A 20852-nucleotide genomic window follows, 5' to 3' on the forward strand; every position below is an offset into this window, starting at 1 on the left:
GTACAAAAAATGACTCCAACCCGCATGCACACTAATGCCTTGGGTTTTCCTTTGCCTTTAGCTGCGGGGTACATTCAGTTTGCAGGCCATGGCGTCATACAGCCCAGAAACGGACCCTTTAGTTCGACCAGGTGTTGGTAAACTCAACAGTCCCACTTCCCTGATCCTGGCTCATATCCTTCTAAACCTCTTCCGTCCATGTGCTGATCCAAATGACTTTGAAATGCTATAACTGTACCCGCACCCACTAGTTTCTTCAATTGCCGGTCACTCTCTGGGTGAAATAATCGCCTCCGTGTCCTTTTTTTAAACCTTTCTCCTCTCACCTCAAAAAAATTGCCCCCAGTCTTGATCTCCTCCATCCCAGGGAACTGACCCTAGCCATGCACATTATCTATAGGACTGAATGATTTTATATAGTTCTATAAGGTCACCCCTTCAACCTTCTACGCTGCAATGGGAAAGGTCCCAGCCTATCCAGCCTTTCTTTCCAACTCAAACTCTCCATACCCAACACCGTCCCTAGTAAATCTCTTCTGAACTCTCTCCAGTTTAATAATACCCTTCCTTCATAAATAAGGGAGACCAGAACTGGAGACAATAATCCTGAAGAGACTTCACCAATGTCCTGTACAACCTCAACAAGACATCCCAACTCCTTTACTCAAAGGTCTGAATTAAGATACCCAGGTGACAATTACTATTTTCCACCCCACACTCTCCCCACCCTCATTGAACCATCTTCTCCCCTCCTCCACGTTAATCTGGGGAGGCCAGAAATTCCTGCCTGGTGGGAATCCCGTTGGCATCCAATTCCTGGTCAGATTGGCCTGTTCCTTTGAATAATTTACCATTGACGTGGGAAAATCGGAGGGAATGGGTTTTTGCTTAAAAAAGAGGAGATGGGGTGGGGATAATCATGACATATTTGCCTTTAAACTCCATTGCAAACCTTCACTTTATTTTTCCCGTGCATCAGCATTCGAAAAAAAACTGGGGAGGTTTTGGTGGGAGTGAGAGGTGAATTTCTGTTCACTCTGGACATGGTCTATTCTACAAGGGAAGGGCAGACCCAATGGGTCAAAGGGCCTTTTGTTCTGTACGACTGTGCCGAAAGTCCAGGCCTGAGGCCCAGTGCAGTACAGCCCTAGGGCTAATGAGCACCAGGCAGTGGCTTCCCTGTCATATCCTCTGTTCGTCCCTGTCCCTGTATTCTCCAGGGGTCACACATCTCAGAAGTGGCATTCACCCGTAACAAAAGACGCTCAGTTTGTACTCACTTGGCACGACCTCCAGTTTAGTGCCGCTGCCGAAAATCAGCTTTAGATTATAACCTGCACAGTGACAGGCACCTAGACAGAAATCTTGCTTTGCTGCAATGATGCCCAGTCAGTCACCCGGAACCCATTTCCATTCCCTGTCCCCACTCCAATGAAACCTGCTAGAGTTCAATCGTTGACACCAGAGCATTAACACACCGTGCCCCTGCAATGAATTACCCAGCCCTGACGGTACCGATTTCACAAGCGCTAAGCACCCCAGGTAAACATCTCAACTTACTTGGTTCCACAGTCACTTGGGTCCCAGTTCCAAAGATCAGTGGTTCGTACACAGTGATAACCAGCCTGACATATACCTGCCAACTCGCCAGAAATTCCAATCCTATTCGACCTGTAACTGAGGGCGTGAGGAGGAGTGGTGGCCACTGGGAACTGAAACCTTTCTGCTCTCGACTGACCATGCCGCCCGCTTTCAACGCACGGGTCTGGTACTTTGAGAGGGAGTGCAAGGAAAGGTGATTCCCAAGCCACACCATGGTTCAGAATTACTAGGGATACGGGAAGATGCTGTTGGGTTCAAATTTCTGCCGACTGACTGAGTTGCATTCTGTACGGAGCATCCAACATTTGGCAATGAACACTCTAGCCTTTTCGGGAACTCCCTTTCCTCGGGCAGGATTACTCTCTCCTCATGCCAATTCATATTTTGTCACCCTGTTCTCCAAGTTGGGCAGTCCAGGACTGGAGAACATGCGAAATTGACATCAATAGTTTGCACTTACTTGGCTCCACCGTCAATTTGGTTCCTGCTCCGAATATTAGTGGTCTGGAAACAATATCTTACACAATGATAATTCTCCACGTCAAAACTCAAACAGGGTGCATGCCAATTAACCCAGTGACACAGAGGCAGTTCACCATGTCCCCACCACCTAAGCCTATAGCTTGCTTGGGTCAGACAACTTTAGGTTCCAAACGTTCATAGGTGGTCACCCACTTGTTTTGGCACTGATTGGAAAATCCAAGGCGGGCCAAGGGGGGTATTTCTTGACCAGTTCTTTCAAAATATATATGCATCAAACAAATAATGCTTGGAACCCCCAAGAAAGTGCACGACCTTCCCAGCTCTTTAAGGGGCTCTGCAACTCGGGATCCTCGGAAAACTACAGAGCTGCCTGGATTGCTCCAGTTCGGTTTCCCAATGAAACATGGCAAATCCCCTCTTCACTCCCCTGTTCTGCAGTGAAAACGAATGCAAGATTTGAGGGATGGCAGACCGATCCTTAACCAAGCTTGCGCGTGCCAAGGAGAAACTGTTACAGAAAGTAAAAGAGTTTTGGCAGTTTCTGTGCAAATGGAGAGAGAGGGAGAGGCAGAGAAAACAAAACAGACTTAATGCAAAGTCTCGTTCAGAACAATACTCACTGGGTCTCACGATTAGCCTGGTCCCATTCCCGAATAGGAGCTTCTCGGTATCTCTATATGACACACACAGTTCAAGCTCTGGACAAAATCCACTGGCTGTCCCCTTATCTACTCAGGACCCCTTCTCCGGGGCCTGTCTGGACGAAAGAGAGAGAGAAAGCAACTGGACATGTCTTCCTGTCAATCCAGCAGCCGGAATCCATACAAAGTGGGGAAAATGCACAGAATGGAAAAGGGGAAGGGATGTGGGTTTGGAAAGGTGCAAGGCAAAAGCTTTGGGGAAGCCAGAAGGGGTTATTAGAAAGGACTTAGAGGGTCTTCTGAGCTTGGAGAGGTTATTGTACGGGCGATGCAGCAGATTATATTACCGTGTCCCAGCTGTATATACTCCCACAGTGATACAAACCAGTACAAAAACTGTGCACTGCTGAATGCAGATCAGATGATCTCACCCTCTCTGATTTATGGTGACGAGATGGAACATCTGTGCTGCTGCCAGACCAACTCTTTGGGTGGGGGGTGGGGGGGTGGAGGGTGGAAGTTCCCTCAATAAGTGAGTGAATGAGTCAGGAGCCCTTGTTCTGCTGAAATTCCAATTCACTCGCCTTGACCTGGACCTCACCTCCACCGTGCCTCACTCTCCCACACAGCTACACGTCCTAACTGCTACAAGATCCGGCAGGGTGGGGCGAATCCCATATGGACTTTGATGGGCAAGGGCTCTGCTCGCCCCATATCCGAGAAACAGCTTGGAGTTATGTTCTTGTGTTATCGAAAGAAAGTCATAAGTTGTAACTTGCCTCTCTCTCCCTTTCTCTCTCTCTCTTTTAAATCTTTGTTTGCCTGAGGCTAAGAATGAAGGAATGAAGCAATCTGTCTTGACCCACATCACTCGACCCTTTCTTAGTTTCCCTGTTAAAAGATCTATTTTACAAATGTAAGCCTTTCCTTCTGAAATAAAAACAAGTTATGGCTTGGGGAATGATGATTACTCTAGTAAGGTGTGAGTGAACAAGGGGAATGCAGTGGGACCAGCGGGCATTTAATATAACCTTGGCAGCATCGACTCGATCGGCCGAAGGTCCTCTTCTATACTCGATGATTCTATGATTCAAACACTAGCTCGCTGTCTCTGGCAATAAAATGGAATTAAACTCATTGCCATTACCCCCTCTGTCCCTGAAACAAGCATGACATCCCCTCCCTCAGTAATCACTCCTTCCAACAAGAGGGGATCTAATCATCATCCCTTGATGTTCAATGGTGTTGCCATTACTGAATCCCCCTCCCCCCACATCCTGGGGGTTACCATTGAGAGAAAATCTAACCATCGCCCCTTTGATGTTCAATGGTGTTACAATTTCTCAATACTCCCACTATCAACATCCTGGGGGCTTACCATTGATACAGAATCTAACCATCGCTCCCTTGACGTTCAATGGCGTTACTATTACTCAATACACCCATTATCAACATCCTGGGGGTTCGGATTAAGAGAGAATCTAACCATCGCCCTCTTGACTTTCAATGGCGTGACCATTACTCAATACTCCCACTGTCAACATCCCGGGTTTTGCCATTGAGAACATCTGACCATTGCCCCCTTGACGTTCAGTGGTGTTCACATTACTCAATGCTCCCACTATCAACATCCTGGGGGTACCATTGAGAGGAAGTCTGACCATCGCCCCATTGACATTCAATGGCGTTAACATTACTCAGTATTCCCACTATCAACATCCTGGGGGTTACTATTGACCAGAAACTCAACCGGACTCACCACAAAACACAACGGCTGCAAGAGCAGGTCAGGGGTTAGGAGTAGCCATTAGTTCCTCACTTCCCGACTCCCCACAGCCTGTCTACCATCGACAGGACAAAAGTCAGGAGTGTGATGGATTACTCCACACTTGTCTGAATGGGGCAGCTCCTCTAACACTCGAAAAGCTTGATATTATCCAGGACAAAGCAAGCTCTGCTCGATTGGCACCTCATCAACAAACACCCACTCCCTCCACAACCGAAGCTCAGCAGCAGCATCGTTTACCATCTACGAGATGCACTGCAGAAATTCACCAAAGATTCTCAGACAACACTTTCTGAACCCACAGTCACTTCCCACAGAAGGACAAGGGGGAGCAGATACATGGGAACACCACCCCTTCAAGTTCCTTCCGAATTACTCCCCATCCTGGCTTGGAAATACATCAGCCGTTCCTTCAGTGTGGCTGGGTCAGAATCCTGAAATTCCCCTCCCCCAGGGACATCGTGGGTCCACCTAAAGCACTTGGACTGCAGCAGTTCAAGAAAGCAACTCACCACCACCTTCTCAAGGGGACAACTAGTGACAGGGCAATAAATATTGGACCCAGGCAATGATGTCCACATCCCACAAGGGAACAAAATATAAAAAAAAGAAGTTTGAAACTATGGTTACAGTCAAGTAAACATTTTTCAGTTTAACTTAGACAACGTTAGATATCCCGTGTACCTTGCTGATATCTGAACACAGCACATGAACTTCCCTGGATTATCAATGATGAAGGAATTATTCAAGGAAACCACTGCCCACGGTTTAAAGCACTTTTGTAAACCTTACATGTCCTAATGTCTATATTGGTTAACACCAACGCTGTGGGCTAACACCCCACAGAACAGATCGAGTGATAGATGTGGCTGGGGAGCTGAGATTTCACAACAGCTTAACCGGAAGTGAGTGAAACAGGGTTAGCAGTTCCTCAGACCGTCTTTGGTTCGATTTTTTATTGTCACGCGTGCACAGGTACAGTGAAAAGTTTAGACAGATCATGCCATACAAAAGTGCACGAGGATATAGAACAGAGGGAGGAAAGCAAAGTTACATAGAATATAGAAAAATACAGCACAGTACAGGCCCTTTGGCCCTCGATGTTGCGCCGATCCAAGCCCACCTAACCTACACTAGCCCACTATCCTCCATATGTCTATTCAATGCCCGTTTAAATGCCCATAAAGTGGGAGAGTCCACCACTGCTACTGGCAGGGCATTCCATGAACTCACGACTCGCTGAGTAAAGAATCTATCCCTAACATCTGTCCTGTACCTTAATTTAAATCTATGCCCCCTCGTAAAAGCTGACTCTATACGTGGAAAAAGGTTCTCATGGTTAACCCTATCTAAACCCCTAATCATTTTGTAAAATGCTGCAGGGAAGGTGCACAGAATGTGAGGTCAACAATGCATGTACAATTTGAGAGGTCCATCCAGACGTCTAGCAACAGCGGGCAAGAAGCTGTTCTTAAATCGGTTCGTACACGTGCTTAACTTTTGTATGGTCTAATGGGCGGAAGAGAATGGAACCGGGGTAGGAGGGGTCTTTGATGATGCTGGTAGTTTTCCCGAGGCAGAGGGATGTATAGATACAATGAATGGGAGGAAGGCTGGTATCCTGATAGACTGAGCTGCACTCACAACTCTTTGTCACTTACTACGGTCGTGGTGCAGGGAAGATGCCAAGCCACTGCATCCAGATGAAATGCTTTCTATGGAGCGTCCATTTAAAAAAAAAACTGATCAGAGTAATCGACCGAAATGCAGTGAAAAACCTTGTGTCTGAGCACAACTTGCGGATCATAGCAAACAAGGATGTACAGAAAGAAAAATGATTTAGACAGAGGCATAAGGTAATATGGACATGGCGAATTTCAATAGACAATAGACAATAGGTGCAGGAATAGTCCATTCGACCCTTCGAGCCATCACCACCATTCATTATGATCATGGCTGATCATCTACAATCAGTATCCTGTTCCTGCCTTATCCCCATAACCCTTGATTTCAGTATTTTTAAGATCTCTATCCATTTCTTTCTTGACTGTAAGCAGAGACTTGGTCTCCACTGCCCTCTGGGGCAGAGCATTCCATACACCCACCACTACCTGGGTGAAGAAGTTTCTCCTCAACTCTGTTCTAAATGGCCTACCCCTTATTTTTAAACTGTGTCCTCTGGTTGTGGACTCACCCATCAGCGGAAACATGCTTCCTGCCTCCACAGTGTCCAATCCTTTAATAATTTTATACTTCTCAATCAGATTTCCTCTCATCCTTCTAAATTTACACATGAAAGAAGTGAAACTATCACTGTATTCTAACAGATGAAAGGCTCAACAGACAATCAATTTTTCAATGTATAATTTCAGCTACATCACACTGCAAATATTTGCTATAAATTCTGTGTTATGATCAAGCCCTCCACAATCACCTGATGAAGGAGCAACGCTCCGAAAGCTAGTGCGCTTCCAGTTAAACCTGTTGGACTATAACCTGTTGTGTGATTTTTAACTTTGTACGTCCCAGTCCAACACTGGCATCTCCAAATCATGGCTTGGAAGGGATCTCCTGTAACTTGAACAATACTAACACGTCATTCCCTCAGGGAAACGCACGAGTCTCAGTGCTTTTATCTGCCACCTGCTTCATTCTATGCTGTGCTCTGTTTAGGTGCTGTTTAGCTAACTCACCTACTCCATATAATCTCTCCCTCACCTCTGATACATAATATAAGTGTGATATCTCCGAATTTGGTCCAGTGAATCTTATTTTAATTAATTTGAAAGGGTCTCTCACTTCATGCCTGAATATTAACGCAAAGGGAGTGAGTTGAGTAGATTCATTTGGGGCATCTCTAATGGCAAATAATATGATTGGGATACCTTTACGCCAATCATTCAGTTGTCCTGATAGTACGCTCTCAGCATGGTCTTTAAGGTTTGATGCCACCTTTCTAATGCTCCCTAGGATTCAGGATGATACACTCTGGTTTTAATGTGCTTTATACATATGCCATCCATAATCTCCGTAAACAGCCGAGCAGTACAATATGACGCTTGGTCCAACTGAGTTTCTCTTGGTAGCCCATACCGTGTGAAGAAAGCTACTAACGCCTCGATCTCCCTTTTTGCCTTTATACTCCGTAATGGAATTGCCTCCGAGATCTGTTGGACATATCCAGTGTGGGTGACAAGTACTGGTTCCCAATTTACATTCTCAGGAGGGGACCTACACAATCAATTACAACCCTTCTGAAAGGTCCTACAAATGTGGGAATTGGCAACAAAGGTACTGATATCATTACCGCCTGTGGCTGACCTACCAGTTGTCATGTGCACCACGTATGGCAAAATTTAACCATATCCTTGTATAGTCCAGGTCAATAAAAATATTTTTGTACCTTAGTCTGAATCTGTCGAACCTCAAGGTGACCTCCTTCAGTAAGCTCATACCTTACCCACTTATCTGTATGCTACTGGCATCACAATCGGGTGCACTTCGGCCCATTTCTCCTCTGCACTAACCTGCTGTGGTCTCCATTTCCATCTGAGGATTCTATCTTTCAGACAACAACCCTCAGGAATATCCTCTGCCTTCCATTTCAGTGTACCACAAATATAGCCTTTTTTAAAATCTTGCTGTGCTGTTGCAAGTCCCTCAGCCTTTCAGGACTCAACACTTCTGGCTGACCCTTTCCCTGTTCAGGTTTTTCCTGCACTATTACGTCAAACAGGGCGTCTGCTAACAGAATCGCCACTCCTTCATTATCCTCTTTACTTTTCACTTCGTGCTGTGCCTTATGATGGTGGGATCTGGTTACCACACAGTCTGGGAAAATGCGAGGATATTTCTGTTTCTAACTCTTCAGTTGCTTGGTCTTTCCTGGGCGTCTCCACAACAACAGGGTATTACTCCCACCTTGGAACCTGCCAAATCAATCCCAAGAACAAACTGAATTCTCAGGACTGACAGTCTGTCAATCTTGCCTAGCCTTGAGTTGGCACTCCAACCTGATCTTACATCGGGGAACGCTAAATTTCTGTCCATCTACCCCATAAATTGCCACACTTTCAGATAACAGGTTAGAAAGAGTGCGCATTTGCGCATCCCTTACTATCAGTGAATGGTTAGATCTCAAAACTATAACTTCCACCTCTTCTCCTCCTGTTCTTTTTGAGTATATGGGCGGCACGGTGACACAGTGGTTAGCACTGCTGCCTCGCAGCGCTAGAGACCCGGATTCAATTCCCGCCTCAGGCGACTGTGTGGAGTTTGCACATTCTCCCCGTGTCTGCGTGGGTTTCCTCCTGATGCTCCGGTTTCCTCGTGCAGGTCAGGTGAATTGGCCATGCTAAATTGCCTGTATTGTTACGTAAGGGGTAAATGTAGGGGCATGGGTGGGTTGCGCTTCAGTGGGTCGATGTGGACTTGTTGGGCCGAAGGGCCTGTTTCCACACTGTAAGTAATCTAAACATTACCCACAGAGGTGAATTTTTTGTAGAGATCAGGTGCTAACTCCATACCCAGCCCCTGCCGAGGCTGTGCACTCTCCTGCAGCTCCTTGGGTCTTCTTCGGGTCTCCTATACTACCTTCACTAACTCTACTGTCTTAGCTTCTATAACTACAACTTTTCCCGTAGCGCCTTTTTTTTTTAACGACCAGCACTGTGACTTTCCATCTCACATTTTCTCACAGTGGAAATACCTGAGGCCTTTTAACTCTTTTTCACCCTCGTGGGCTTCTGTTTTATAACGTGGTAAAGTCTTAACAGTGCTCTCTGCTCTTATTTTCCCAGTGTAGGACCTCCTCTTCTCCCAACTTCTATCCTTCACAGGACGAAACTCTGGCAGGAAGCTTGTCTTATACACCAACATATACTGATCTACTAATTCTGCTGTCCTTCTCAATTCCTGAACTTGCTGTTCCTCCACGTGAATTTTTACCATCTCTGGAAATGAGTTTTTAAACTCCTCCAGCAGAATAATCTCTCTTAGAGCCTCAAAGGTCCTATCTATTTTCAAAGCATGCACCCATCGGTCAAAATGACTATCTTTATATTCTTTCAAACTCAACATAAATCTGATCTGGTTCCTTCTTTGTGTTTCTGAACCGCTGCCTATATGCATCTGGTACCAATTCGTAAGCACTTAAAATAGTCTGTTTAACCTCTTCATAATCTCTTGACACCCTCTCCTGACAGCGTGGCTCACTAGCTCTGTCTATGCGTTCCGTTTGAACTAGCATTACCCATAGATCCTCAGAACACCCCATCTGCTTAGCCAATTTTTCCAATGAAATAGAGAAGACTTTAACATTTTTCTCATTAAAATATGGCAGAATTTTGACATATTTATACATATCACTGCCTTACCTTTTAATCTCCATCCTGTTAACTTAACTTTGCTGACTAAGTAACAACTTCTCAAGTTCAAATGTTCTCTCTTTTTGCTCAGCTTCGAACCTTCTCTCTGTATTTCGTTTTCCTCTCTCCCTGTGTTTCTCTCTCCCTTTCTTCTCTCTCTCTCTCTTTGCTCAGCTAAGAACCCTTTCTCACTCTCTTTTTCCTCTCTCCTGTCTTCCCTCTCTTTCACTTTCTCTTTCCCCCCTCCCTCTTTGTTTATCTTCTGACTCCATTTTACTGAATTGTAATTTAAGTTTTTCTACCTCCACTGCACTTGTCTGTTTCTCTGACACATCTAAGTTTTTGAGTAATTCCCTGACAATTTCAGGTTTACTTTTGTCCTCGGTTAAATCCAAATCGGATTTGTTTGCTTACTCTAAAAAAAAAGCCTTTTTCTTTCTGTCCACACTTACTTGGCAAATTTGAGAATCATCTTCAAATCCCAGAACGTCGTTAGCAATTTTAAGAACCAATTTTCTCACATTTAATTTAACTAACTAGAAGTCACCGAAATTAAACAAATTGTCTTATCTACTTTTTATTTCTAGATTCGGACACTAACTTGCAAGTGTTTAGATCTGCTGGCAATTTTCGTCCCCCTAAATCTATCCTAATCTCTATAAACCAGTTCAAACCCAGATGACGAGCCACCCAAATCTGGTATGATACCGTGTAATCTCACCTGCTTAATTTAACCAGCAAAACAGAAAAGATTTATGCCGTGCAGCAATCTGTGAAAATTCGAGATATCAAGAACTGTTTGAAGTGAAAATTAACAACTTTATTTCTGAAAGTATAATAGAGAATAACTAATTAACAACTATTTGCACCTCCTTCCTCTAGCCCATCTTTTACCATCCCCGTCTACAACACTAGTCCGATAAACACACCGCACCTCCCCCCCCCGATTAAGAATTACAAAACAAAACTGTTTCTCTCAAAACCAGGCAGCTTTCTCTTCTCCTCTGCATTCCAGTTTTTTTTTCTTCTTCTATGGGATTCTACTTCACTGGTGACTGATGTTAAAGATACCTTGAAGAGAGTTTTTTTTCCCGGCAGTCTCCACATGCTGTCTTGGAAATTCTCCCCCCAACTGTTCAATTTTGCCCGGTCTTAAAGTGCCAAAGCATCGGATTTTGTTATCGGCTTTTAAGATCGCCAATATCTGAAATCCAAACTTGATTGGAATTTGATTTTATTTGGGGGGCATAATTTGAACTGATTGGCAGAAGTCGAATTTTGTTTTGTCTCCAGGCAACCAGCTACGCTAACAGCTGACCAAAAGGTTCCATTATAACATTTTTCAGAACACTTGGTTCTGTGAGGTAGTTCTGTTGCTTTTAACTCTCTTAAAGGTGCAGTACACCGTCATCTTCATAACACTCTCCAGATTTTCCTCTGTCGTCTTTTCGATGTTCTGCTGTACAAACGTCTTACAGACAGGTGCCTTTCAAAGAGCTGTTCTGCTGGCGGTTTGTACTCGTTGGTGGGAATTGGCAGTTCTCCCCCTAATGTTTCAAACTGCCTGGTTTTATACCCCAAACATTAGATCCTTTCATTAGTTCTATCACTATCAAATAAAGTTTCAAGTTTGATTGGATTTTGGAATCTTGGGGGCATAATGTAAACTGATTGGCTGAATTTGAATTTGTTTTTGTATCATGGCTAGTCAGCTGCACCATTGATTTCACAACCAAATGTTACATTTTAAGTTCTTTTCGTATGTGCCTCTCCTAGACCGTGCCAGCTTCCAGTGTCTCTTAAAAATACAGTACACACCTACACCTTCATAACACGTCCCTCCTTAAGAAAAATGAACTATCATAATGAAATGACGTCTTGAGGTTTTTTTTGTCTCTATGCCTTAAAGATGATACCATGACATCCATATGACTTTAATCTGAGTTCATATGAACTTCTTCCCACACAAATATGACATTGAATAGATATTAATCTTATGTATACTTTATCAGTTAAATCTGCAACAAATCATCTGTGATTACATTCTTATGACCTGCAACATGCATGGTATGTAAATTAAAAATGTGTGACGTGGGATTCCAACAAAATGGTCGCATATTCTTGTGTTTACAGCGTTCCAAGAATGCAGGAGGATTGTGATCATACACATGACAGTCTCTGACAAATTGTTTGTGACATACAACTTAAAATCTTGCAAGACCAGTTCCAAGCTTAAGAGTTTTTTTCGATCTTGGAGAATTTCCTCCAGTGGATGTTGAATTTCTTCAAAACTGACAGTTCAATCCCATCATTATTTTCCTGCAGCAGTATAGCTTCAACACCTACGTAACCAGCATCGATTGCAATTTAAAAAGGTTTTGAAACGTTTGGTGTAGCTAAAACTGGTGTGGGGATTAATATTGCTTGCAAATGGTCAAATGCCTCCTGGCACTGTTCTGCCCGCCGAAACTTTGTGTTCTTTTTCAGCAAATCGGTGAACAATGCCATTAAAATGACGAAGTTTGGAACAAACTTGCGATAGAGTCCGTTTAGTCCCAAGAATTGAAGCATCTCTTTCTTCGAGATTGGTCATGGAAATTCCTCGACGGTCTTTGTCTTTGCATTCTGTGGGGTCAACCTTACATGACCAATGCTATGTTCCAAGAACCTCGCCTCTGCTTTCGCGAATTCAGCTTTGTTCAAGTTCATTATCAGTTTTGATACTCGTAGTCATTTAAAGAGCTCTGCCAAGTGTACCATGTGCACATTCTACGACTTACTAAAGATCACTACATCGTCCAAACAGACTACACAGTTTGTTAGTCTAGTCACAACTCTGTTCATGAGTCTCTGGAATGTGGATGGCATGTCCTTCATTCCAGTGGGCATCACTTTGAATGGATATAGCCCACTTGGGGTTACAAAAGCATAAATCTTTTTCACTCTCTCTGATAAACGTACCTTCCCGTAACCACGCAGTAAGTCCAACTTGGTGATGTAACTAGCTTGTCCAACTTTCTGGATTTAACCCTTTGATCTCGGTATTGGGTATGGGTCTGATTTTATAACGGCGTTGACCTTCTGATAATGCATGTTAAATGGTTGACTCCCATCTGGTTTGGGAACGAAGATGATCAGTGAACACCACTCACTTTGAATTGGTTCAATAATATCCTCCAGCATGACTGCCACCTCCTTCTGGGCCTGTCTGGCTTTGAAATGATCAAGGTGATAGGCTTGCTGTTTTATCAGAGTCGTACTTCCTCATCTACTTCATGTACAATAGCATTAGACCACCCAACTGATTCTTATGTATGTCCTTATATTGCAGGAACAAACATTTAACTGCGTTCTATGCTCCTGAGACTGATAGCTTACTAAATCTTCACGCTCCTCAAGGACTTCTTTTTTTCGCATATTTTGAGGCCCATCAAAATCCACACCCTCTGGATTTGATTATTTCTCCAGTTGTTTCCCTCTCACATAATACGGTTTCAACACGTTCACATGACATACTTTTTTTCCCCCTATCTGTCATCTTTACTCGATAGTTGATCTGACTCAACTTTTTCTCAATTTGATAGGAACCACTAATCCTGGCTTTGAAGGGATGCCCTATCACTGGTAACAATAATAACATGTTATCCCCTCGGGAAGAAGTCTGAGTCTCAGAGCTTTTATTGCCACCAGCTTCATCCTATGCTGCGCCCTATTTTGGTGCTGTTTATGACACTCAGCTACTCGATTCAATCTCTCCTTCACCTTCCATCCATAACCTAAGTGTGACATCTCCGACTTTGGTCTGGCCAATTTTTACTTAATTAATTTCAAAGGGCCTCTCACTTCATGCACGAATATTAACTCAAAGGGAATAAACTGAGCAGATTCGTTTGAGGCATCTCTCATGGTAAATGATATGAATGGGATACCTTTATCCTGATCATTCGGGTAATCCTGACTGTATGCTGTCAACATGGTCTTCAAGGTCTGATGCCACATTTCTAAACCTCCCTGGGATTCACATTATACGCATTGGATTTAAATTGCTGTCTGCCTAAGCTTTCCACATTATCTCCTTAAACAGCCTAACAGTAAAACTTGACCTTTGGTCTGACGAAATCTCTCCGGGTAGCCTATACCATGTGAAGAAAGCTACTAATTCTTCTGCATCCTTTTTGCCTTGATACTCGTAACGGAATTGCCTCTGGAACTCTGGTAGACACATTCATTTTGTGTTATAAATACTGGTTCCCATTTTCCATTTCCGGGAGGGGTCCTACACAAACAATATAAGCATGCACGCTTCTTCAAATGCGGGAATTGGGTAACAAATGTACTGGTTTTCTTACCACCCGTGGCCTACCTACCATTTGGCAAAAGTCAACCACACCCTTGTGCATTCCACGTCAATAAAAATGATTCAAACCTTAGCCTGGGTCTTTCTTACAGGTAGTTCATGTGCTACCTGTAACACCTCCGATCTGTATGCTACCAACAACATAATCTGGTGCACCTCAACCCATTTATCCGCTGCACTAACCTGCCATGGTCTCAATTTCCATCCTAGGATTCTACCTTTGCGATAATAACCCCCCGGAATGTTCTCTGCCTCCATTTCAGAGTACACATCCACATTTTTAAAAGTCATCTTGTGTTTCTATTGCAAGTCCCTTAGCCTTTCAAGACTAAACACTCTCTCTGCTCAGGTCTTTCCTGTCCCATTATGTTAAACAGGGTGTCTGTTAACTAAACCTCAACTCCTTCATCTTTCTTTTTAGTTTTTGCTTCATGCTGTGATTTATGATAGTGGGATCTGGTTACTACACAGCCTGGGAAAATACCAGGACATTTCAGTTTCAACTCCTCAGCTTCTTGGTCTTCCTTTGGCTTCTCCACAACAAGAGGTGTCACTCCCACCTTGGATCCTGCTCAACCATTCCAAAGAATAAACTGAAATCCTGGAACTAACACTCTGTCAATCACTCCCACTGTAACGTCCCCAGTCTGGAGTTGGCACAGGGGAACACTGAATATCTGTCCATCTATCCCACAAATTACCACACTTTCGGGTAACAGAGCAGAAGGAGTGCAAATTCGTCCATCTCTTACTTTCAGCCACTGGTTAGATCTTGTATCTCACAAACTTACAACTTCTTCTCCTTCTCCCCTTTTCTTTCTGAGTGAATTTTAACACAGAGGGGAATTCTGCACTAACTCCATACCCAACTCCTGCCTAGGCTGTGCATTCCCCTGCAGCTCCTCGGTTCTTGGGGCTTCCTTTACTATTTTCGCTAATGCCACTGGCTTGGCTTCTTCTTCACATCTTTTCCCACAATGCCTTTCTTTAAAGATCAGCACAGTAATTTTAAATGTCCCACTTTACCACAGTGGAAATACCTGAGGCCTTTTACCTCCTTTCTACCATCTTGGGCTTCTTTTTTTAACCTGTGGTAAACCCTTACTGATGTTCTCCAATCTTTGTTGCGAAGTGTAGGATCTCCCCCTTTCCCAACTTGTATCCCTCTCAGGACAAAGTTCTGGCTGGAAGTTTCTCTTATGCACCATCATGTACTCATCTGCTAATTCTGCAGCCCTTCTCACTTCCTGAACTTTCTATTCATCCACCTGAATTCGTATCATCTTTAGAAGCGATTTTATAAACTCATCCAGCAGAATTATCTCTCTTAGGTCCTATTCATCGTTATAGCTCCACCAGCATTACTATGTTTAATTCTTTCAAACTCGACATAAGTCTGACTTAGTTCCTTCTTTGTGTTTCTGAACCACTGTCTATATGCTTCTGGTACCAATTCATAAGTTTTTAAAATAGCCTGTTTGACCTCTTCATAATCTCTTGACCCTTCATCTGACAGTGCGGCTCGCTAGCTCTCCCTCCCAGTTTAGCCTGAACTAGCATTGCTCATAAATCCTTGGACCATTGCATCTGCTGAGCCAATTGTTCCAATGAAATAAAGAAGGCTTCAACATCTTTTTGATCAAAATGTGGCAGAGTTTTGACATACTTGTATATATCACTCCCTTCTGTTTTAATCTCCATCCTGTTAATTTGTCTTTGCTGACTAAGTCACAACTTCTCACCTTCAAATCTCTCTCTGTTTGCTTAGCTGTGAACCTTCTCTCTCTCTTTCTTTTTCCTCTTTCACTCTCTTCTCTCTTGTTCTCTTTCTTCTCTCTCTCTCTCCCTCTCTCCCTCTGTTTATCTTCTAACTCCATTTTCCTTAATTGCAATTCAAGTTTTTCTACATCGACTGCACTTGTCTGTTTCTCTGAGACACCTAAGTGTTTGAGTAATTCCCTGACAATTTCAATTTTACTTTCGCGGTTCGAATATCTTTGCGGATTCTAAAATTATGGCTTTTTTCTTTCCTTCAAACCTTGCTTGGTCAGTTTGAGAATCAACTTCAAATCCCAGAACCTCTTTACAAATTTTAAGAGCCATCTACCTCACTTTCAATTTAACCAAACACATGTCACCGAGATTAAACAAATTTGTCTCACAGACGTTTTATTTAAAGATCTAGGGCATTTACTTTCAAGTGTTTAACTTTACTGGGCTTTTTCGTACCCCAAGCTTATTCAAATCTGTCCAAATCTCAGAGTGGATCTGGCTAAACATGTTCAAATTGCAGAAGCGCCAAAATATTATGACATGCGGTAAACCCCTCTGTTAATTTACCTAACAACACAGAAGAAAATCACCCCACGGTGTAATCTGTTAATATTCGAGAGGCAAGTAATTATCCCAGAGGTCACTAATTAAAGTAAAAGTTAACAACTTTATTCTTTAAGTCCAACAGAGAATATGGAAACCAACAAATACTTATAACTCCGTTCTCTTGAACCTATCCTTTTTTTTTAACCTCCTCCGAAAAAAAATCCGGATTAAGATTTACAAAAAAATTCAATTCAACTTTCAAAACAGGTCAACTTTCAAACTGCCTCTTCCTCTGTCGTCTTTTCGATGTTCTGCTGTGCTAAACTTTTACAGACAGATACCTTTCAGATATCTGTTCTGCTGGCAGTCTGTACCTGTTGGTGGCTTGGCAACTCTCCTCCTAACTGTTCAAAATGTCTGGTTTTATACCCTAAAACATCGCATCATTCCATTGGTTTTAATATTATGAAAATGCTGAATTGAAATTTGATTGGAGTTTGGTATTTTGGGGCATAATTTAAACTGATTGGCAGAATATGAATTTGTTTTTGTTACATGGTAACTCAACTGCACTATTGGTTTGACAATCAAATTTTACTTTTGAAGTTCTTTCAATGCGCTCTGTCATCTCTATGGCCAGTCTCTCTTAAAGGTAAAGTGCACACCTACACCTTCATAACACCTACTCCCTGAGGAAAAAATGAAACATCATAATGAAATGATGGCTTAGGTTCTTTTTTTGTCTTTGTGCCTTAACCACAATACCCTGGCAGACATATGACTTTAATTTGAGTTTGTATTAACGTCTTCCCACACATATATATATTTATATATGAGACATTGAATAGATACCAGTGTTATCGATACTTCATCAGTTAAATCCATGATAACGCATCTGTGATTACATTCTTAGGATTCACAACATGTACGATATGTAAATTAAAAGTCTGTAACTTAAGACTCTAACGAAATAGTCAAATTATCTTGTCTTTACAGCGTTCTAAGAATGTAAGAGGGTTGTGATCCGGGTACACAACCGTCTCCGTGACATTGCTTGTGATATACGCCTTAAAAAGGTGTAAGGCCAGTACCAAATGAAATAGTTCTTTTTTGATCATAGAGTATTTCCATTGGTGGATGTTGGGTTTTTTTCGAAAAGTAGCCAACTGACTGTTCAGTCCCATTATCATCTTCCTGTAGCAGTACAACTCCAACTCCTATGTCACTAGCATCGTTGGCAACTTTAAAAGTTTTTAAAAGGTTTGGTGGGGCTAAAAGTGGAAGGGTGGTTAATATTGCTTTCAAACGGTCGAATGCCTCCTGGCGTAGTTTTACCCACCGAAACCTTGTGTTCTTCTTCAGCAAATTGGTTAATGGTGCCACTGCACTGTTGATGTTTGGAACAGACTTTCAATAGAATCTGCTTAGTCCCAAGAATCTAAGCACCTCTTTCTTTGAGGCTGGTCGTGGAGATTCTTCGATAGCCTTCGTCTTTCTATTCCGTAGGGTCAAACTTCCATGATTGATATAATGTTCTAAGAGCATCACCTCTGCTTTTGCGAACACAGTTTTTGTCAAGTTTATTTCCAGTTTTGCTTCTCATAGTTGTTCAAAGAGCTCTGCCAACTGTACCCTGTGATGCTTCCAGGATTTACTAAAGATAACTACATAGACTACACAGTTTGATAACCTAACCACAACATTATTCACGAGTCTTTGGAATGTGGCAGGTGCATCCTTCATTCCAAAGGACATCACTTTAAATTGATACAGCCCATTTGGGGATACAAATGCAGAAAACTCTTTCGCTGTCTCTGATAAAGGTACCTGCCAGTAACTATGCAGTAAGCTTAACTTGGTGATGTAACTGGCTTCGCCAAAGCTCTGGATACTGTCCTCCAATCTAGTTCTTGGGTATGAGTCCGATTTTGCAATGACAATGACATTCTGATAATCCTTGCAAAATTCTTGAGTCCCATCTGGTTTGGGAACTAAGACAATCGATGAACTCCACTTGCTCTGGCTTCGTTCAATGATATACTTATTGAGGCTGGCCTCCACCTCTTCTGGACCTGTCTGGCTTTGAACGGATTAAGCCGATTGGAGTGTTGTTCTATAGTATTCCCTATGCTTACTTCATGTATGGTATTAGTCTTTTCTATCTGTTAATTACATGTGTCCTTACACTACAGTTACAAACTTTCCAACTCTAAGACAGATATTTGACTAACCTATCGAATTCCTCAAGGACTTCTTCATTTTTTAGATATATTTTGAGGCACATCAAAATCCACCCCATCTGGATTTGATTCCTCACTTTACACAGCTGTAACTAACGCATGTTTCTCCAAATTTTTCTCTCATATAAAACGGTTTCGACATGTTCACATGGCATACCTAGTGCTGTTTTTTATTCTACATGGCATCTTTAATAGATAGTTCAACGTTTTCTCAATTTGTTCAGGACCACTAAACCTTGCTTTGAAGGGATCTCCTATCACTGGTAACAATACTAACACGTCATCCCCTTGGGAAAACGTTCGAGTCTCAGAGCGCTTTTATCTGCCACCTGCTTCATTCGATGCTGTGCCCTCTTCAGGTGCTGTTTATCTTACCCGCCAATGTGATTTCATCTATCCATCACCTCTGATGAATGATCAAAGTGTGAGATCTCTGACTTTGGTCCTGCCAATTTTTACTGAATTAATTTCAAAGGGCCTCTCACTTCATGCACGAATATTAACTCGAAGGGAGTTAATCCTGAATCGATTTGGGGCATCTCGAATGGAAAACAATACAATGGGATAAAGGTTTCCTAATCATTCAGGTAATATTGCTCTCAATATTGTCTTCAAGGTCTGATGCCACCTTTCGAAAGCTCCTTGGTATTCAGGATGATCTGCAATGGATTTAAAATGCTGTATACCTCATCGGTCAATGACCTCATTAACAGCTATCCATCAATAATAACCTTTGGTCCAACTGAGTCTCTCTGTGTACCCCCATACTACGTGAAGAGAGCTACTAACTCCTCTCCCAACATTTGTGCTTTAATACTCTGTAATGGAATTGCCTTCAGAAATTTGTTAAACATATCAATTAAGGTTAATAAATACTGGTACCCCATTTTTATTCTTGGGAAGTGACCGACACAAACAAATATAACCTGCATAAAAGCTTCATCAAATGCGGGCATTGTTAACAAATACTGCCTGTGGCTTACCTCCCATTTGACATGCAAATGCATCCGGCAAAGGTTAACCACATCCTTGTGAATTCCAGGCCAATGAAAATGCTTTGGTAAATGGCCAGCACGGTGGCACAGTGGTTAGCACTGCTGCCTCACAGCGCCAGAGACCCGGGTTCAATTCCCGCCTCAGGTGACTGACTGCGTGAAGTTTGCACATTCTCCCCATGTCTGTCTGCGTTTCCTCCGAGTGCTCCGGTTTCCTCCCACAGTCCAAAAATGTTCAGGTTAGATGAATTGGCCACCTAGTGTTAGGTGAAGGGGTAAATGTAGGGGAATGGGTCTGGGTGGGTTGTGCTTAGGTGGGTTGGTGTGGAGTTGTTGGGCCGAAGGGCCTGTTTCCGTACTGTAAGTAATCTAATCTAAAAAAACCTTAGTCTGCATCTTTCGAACTCCAAGGTGACCTCTGTATGTGTGCCATTGGCAACACAATCTGATGCGCTTCAGCACATTTCTCCTCTGCGCGAACCTTCTGTGGTCTCCTTTTCCGTCTTAGGACTCTTTCCTTTCAGATAATAACCCCCAGGAACATTCAGTGCCTCCTTGTCAGAGTATGCACCTACATATAAATTTTTAATTGTCTTGTCTTTCTATTGCAAGACCCTTAGCCTTTCAGGACGAAACACCTCTCTCTGGCCCTGTACGTGCAGTTTTTTTTGTAAAACAGGGCGTCTGCGAAGTTGGGCTCAACTCCTTCATTTTTCTCTCCAGTGTTTATTTCGTGCTGTGATGTATGACAGTGGGATCTTCTTACTAAACAGAGTGGGAAAATACAAGGGTATTTCGGTTTGAACTCCTCAGTTTCTGGTCTTCCTTGGGCTTCTCCACAACACAGAGTGTCACTCCCACCTTGGATCTGCTGAGTAATTTTCAAGAACAAACCCGATTCCTGAAAGTGAAACTCTGTCAATTACTCCCATTGTAGCTTCCCCAGTCTTAATTTGCCTCTCCAAGCTGACCTTACACAGGGCACTTTAAATTTCTGCCCATCTGCCCCATAAATTGCCACACTCGCGGGTAACCGATCAGAAAGTGTGTAAATTCTCCCATC

General features: G+C 42.9%; 1 protein-coding gene across 1 annotated transcript in view; it reads right to left on the reverse strand.

The window, feature by feature from the left end:
• Positions 1-20852, reverse strand: part of LOC132807638 (T cell receptor alpha chain MC.7.G5-like) — a 396787-nt gene that overhangs the window by 192087 nt on the left and 183848 nt on the right. The window contains exon 4 of the mRNA XM_060821685.1: positions 9039-9045. Coding sequence (XP_060677668.1) covers positions 9039-9045 — 7 coding nt within the window. The remainder of the gene's footprint in view (positions 1-9038; positions 9046-20852) is intronic.

The sequence above is a fragment of the Hemiscyllium ocellatum genome, assembly GCF_020745735.1.
Source record: "Hemiscyllium ocellatum isolate sHemOce1 chromosome 27 unlocalized genomic scaffold, sHemOce1.pat.X.cur. SUPER_27_unloc_2, whole genome shotgun sequence".
In the NCBI taxonomy this organism is placed as follows: Eukaryota; Metazoa; Chordata; class Chondrichthyes; order Orectolobiformes; family Hemiscylliidae; genus Hemiscyllium; species Hemiscyllium ocellatum.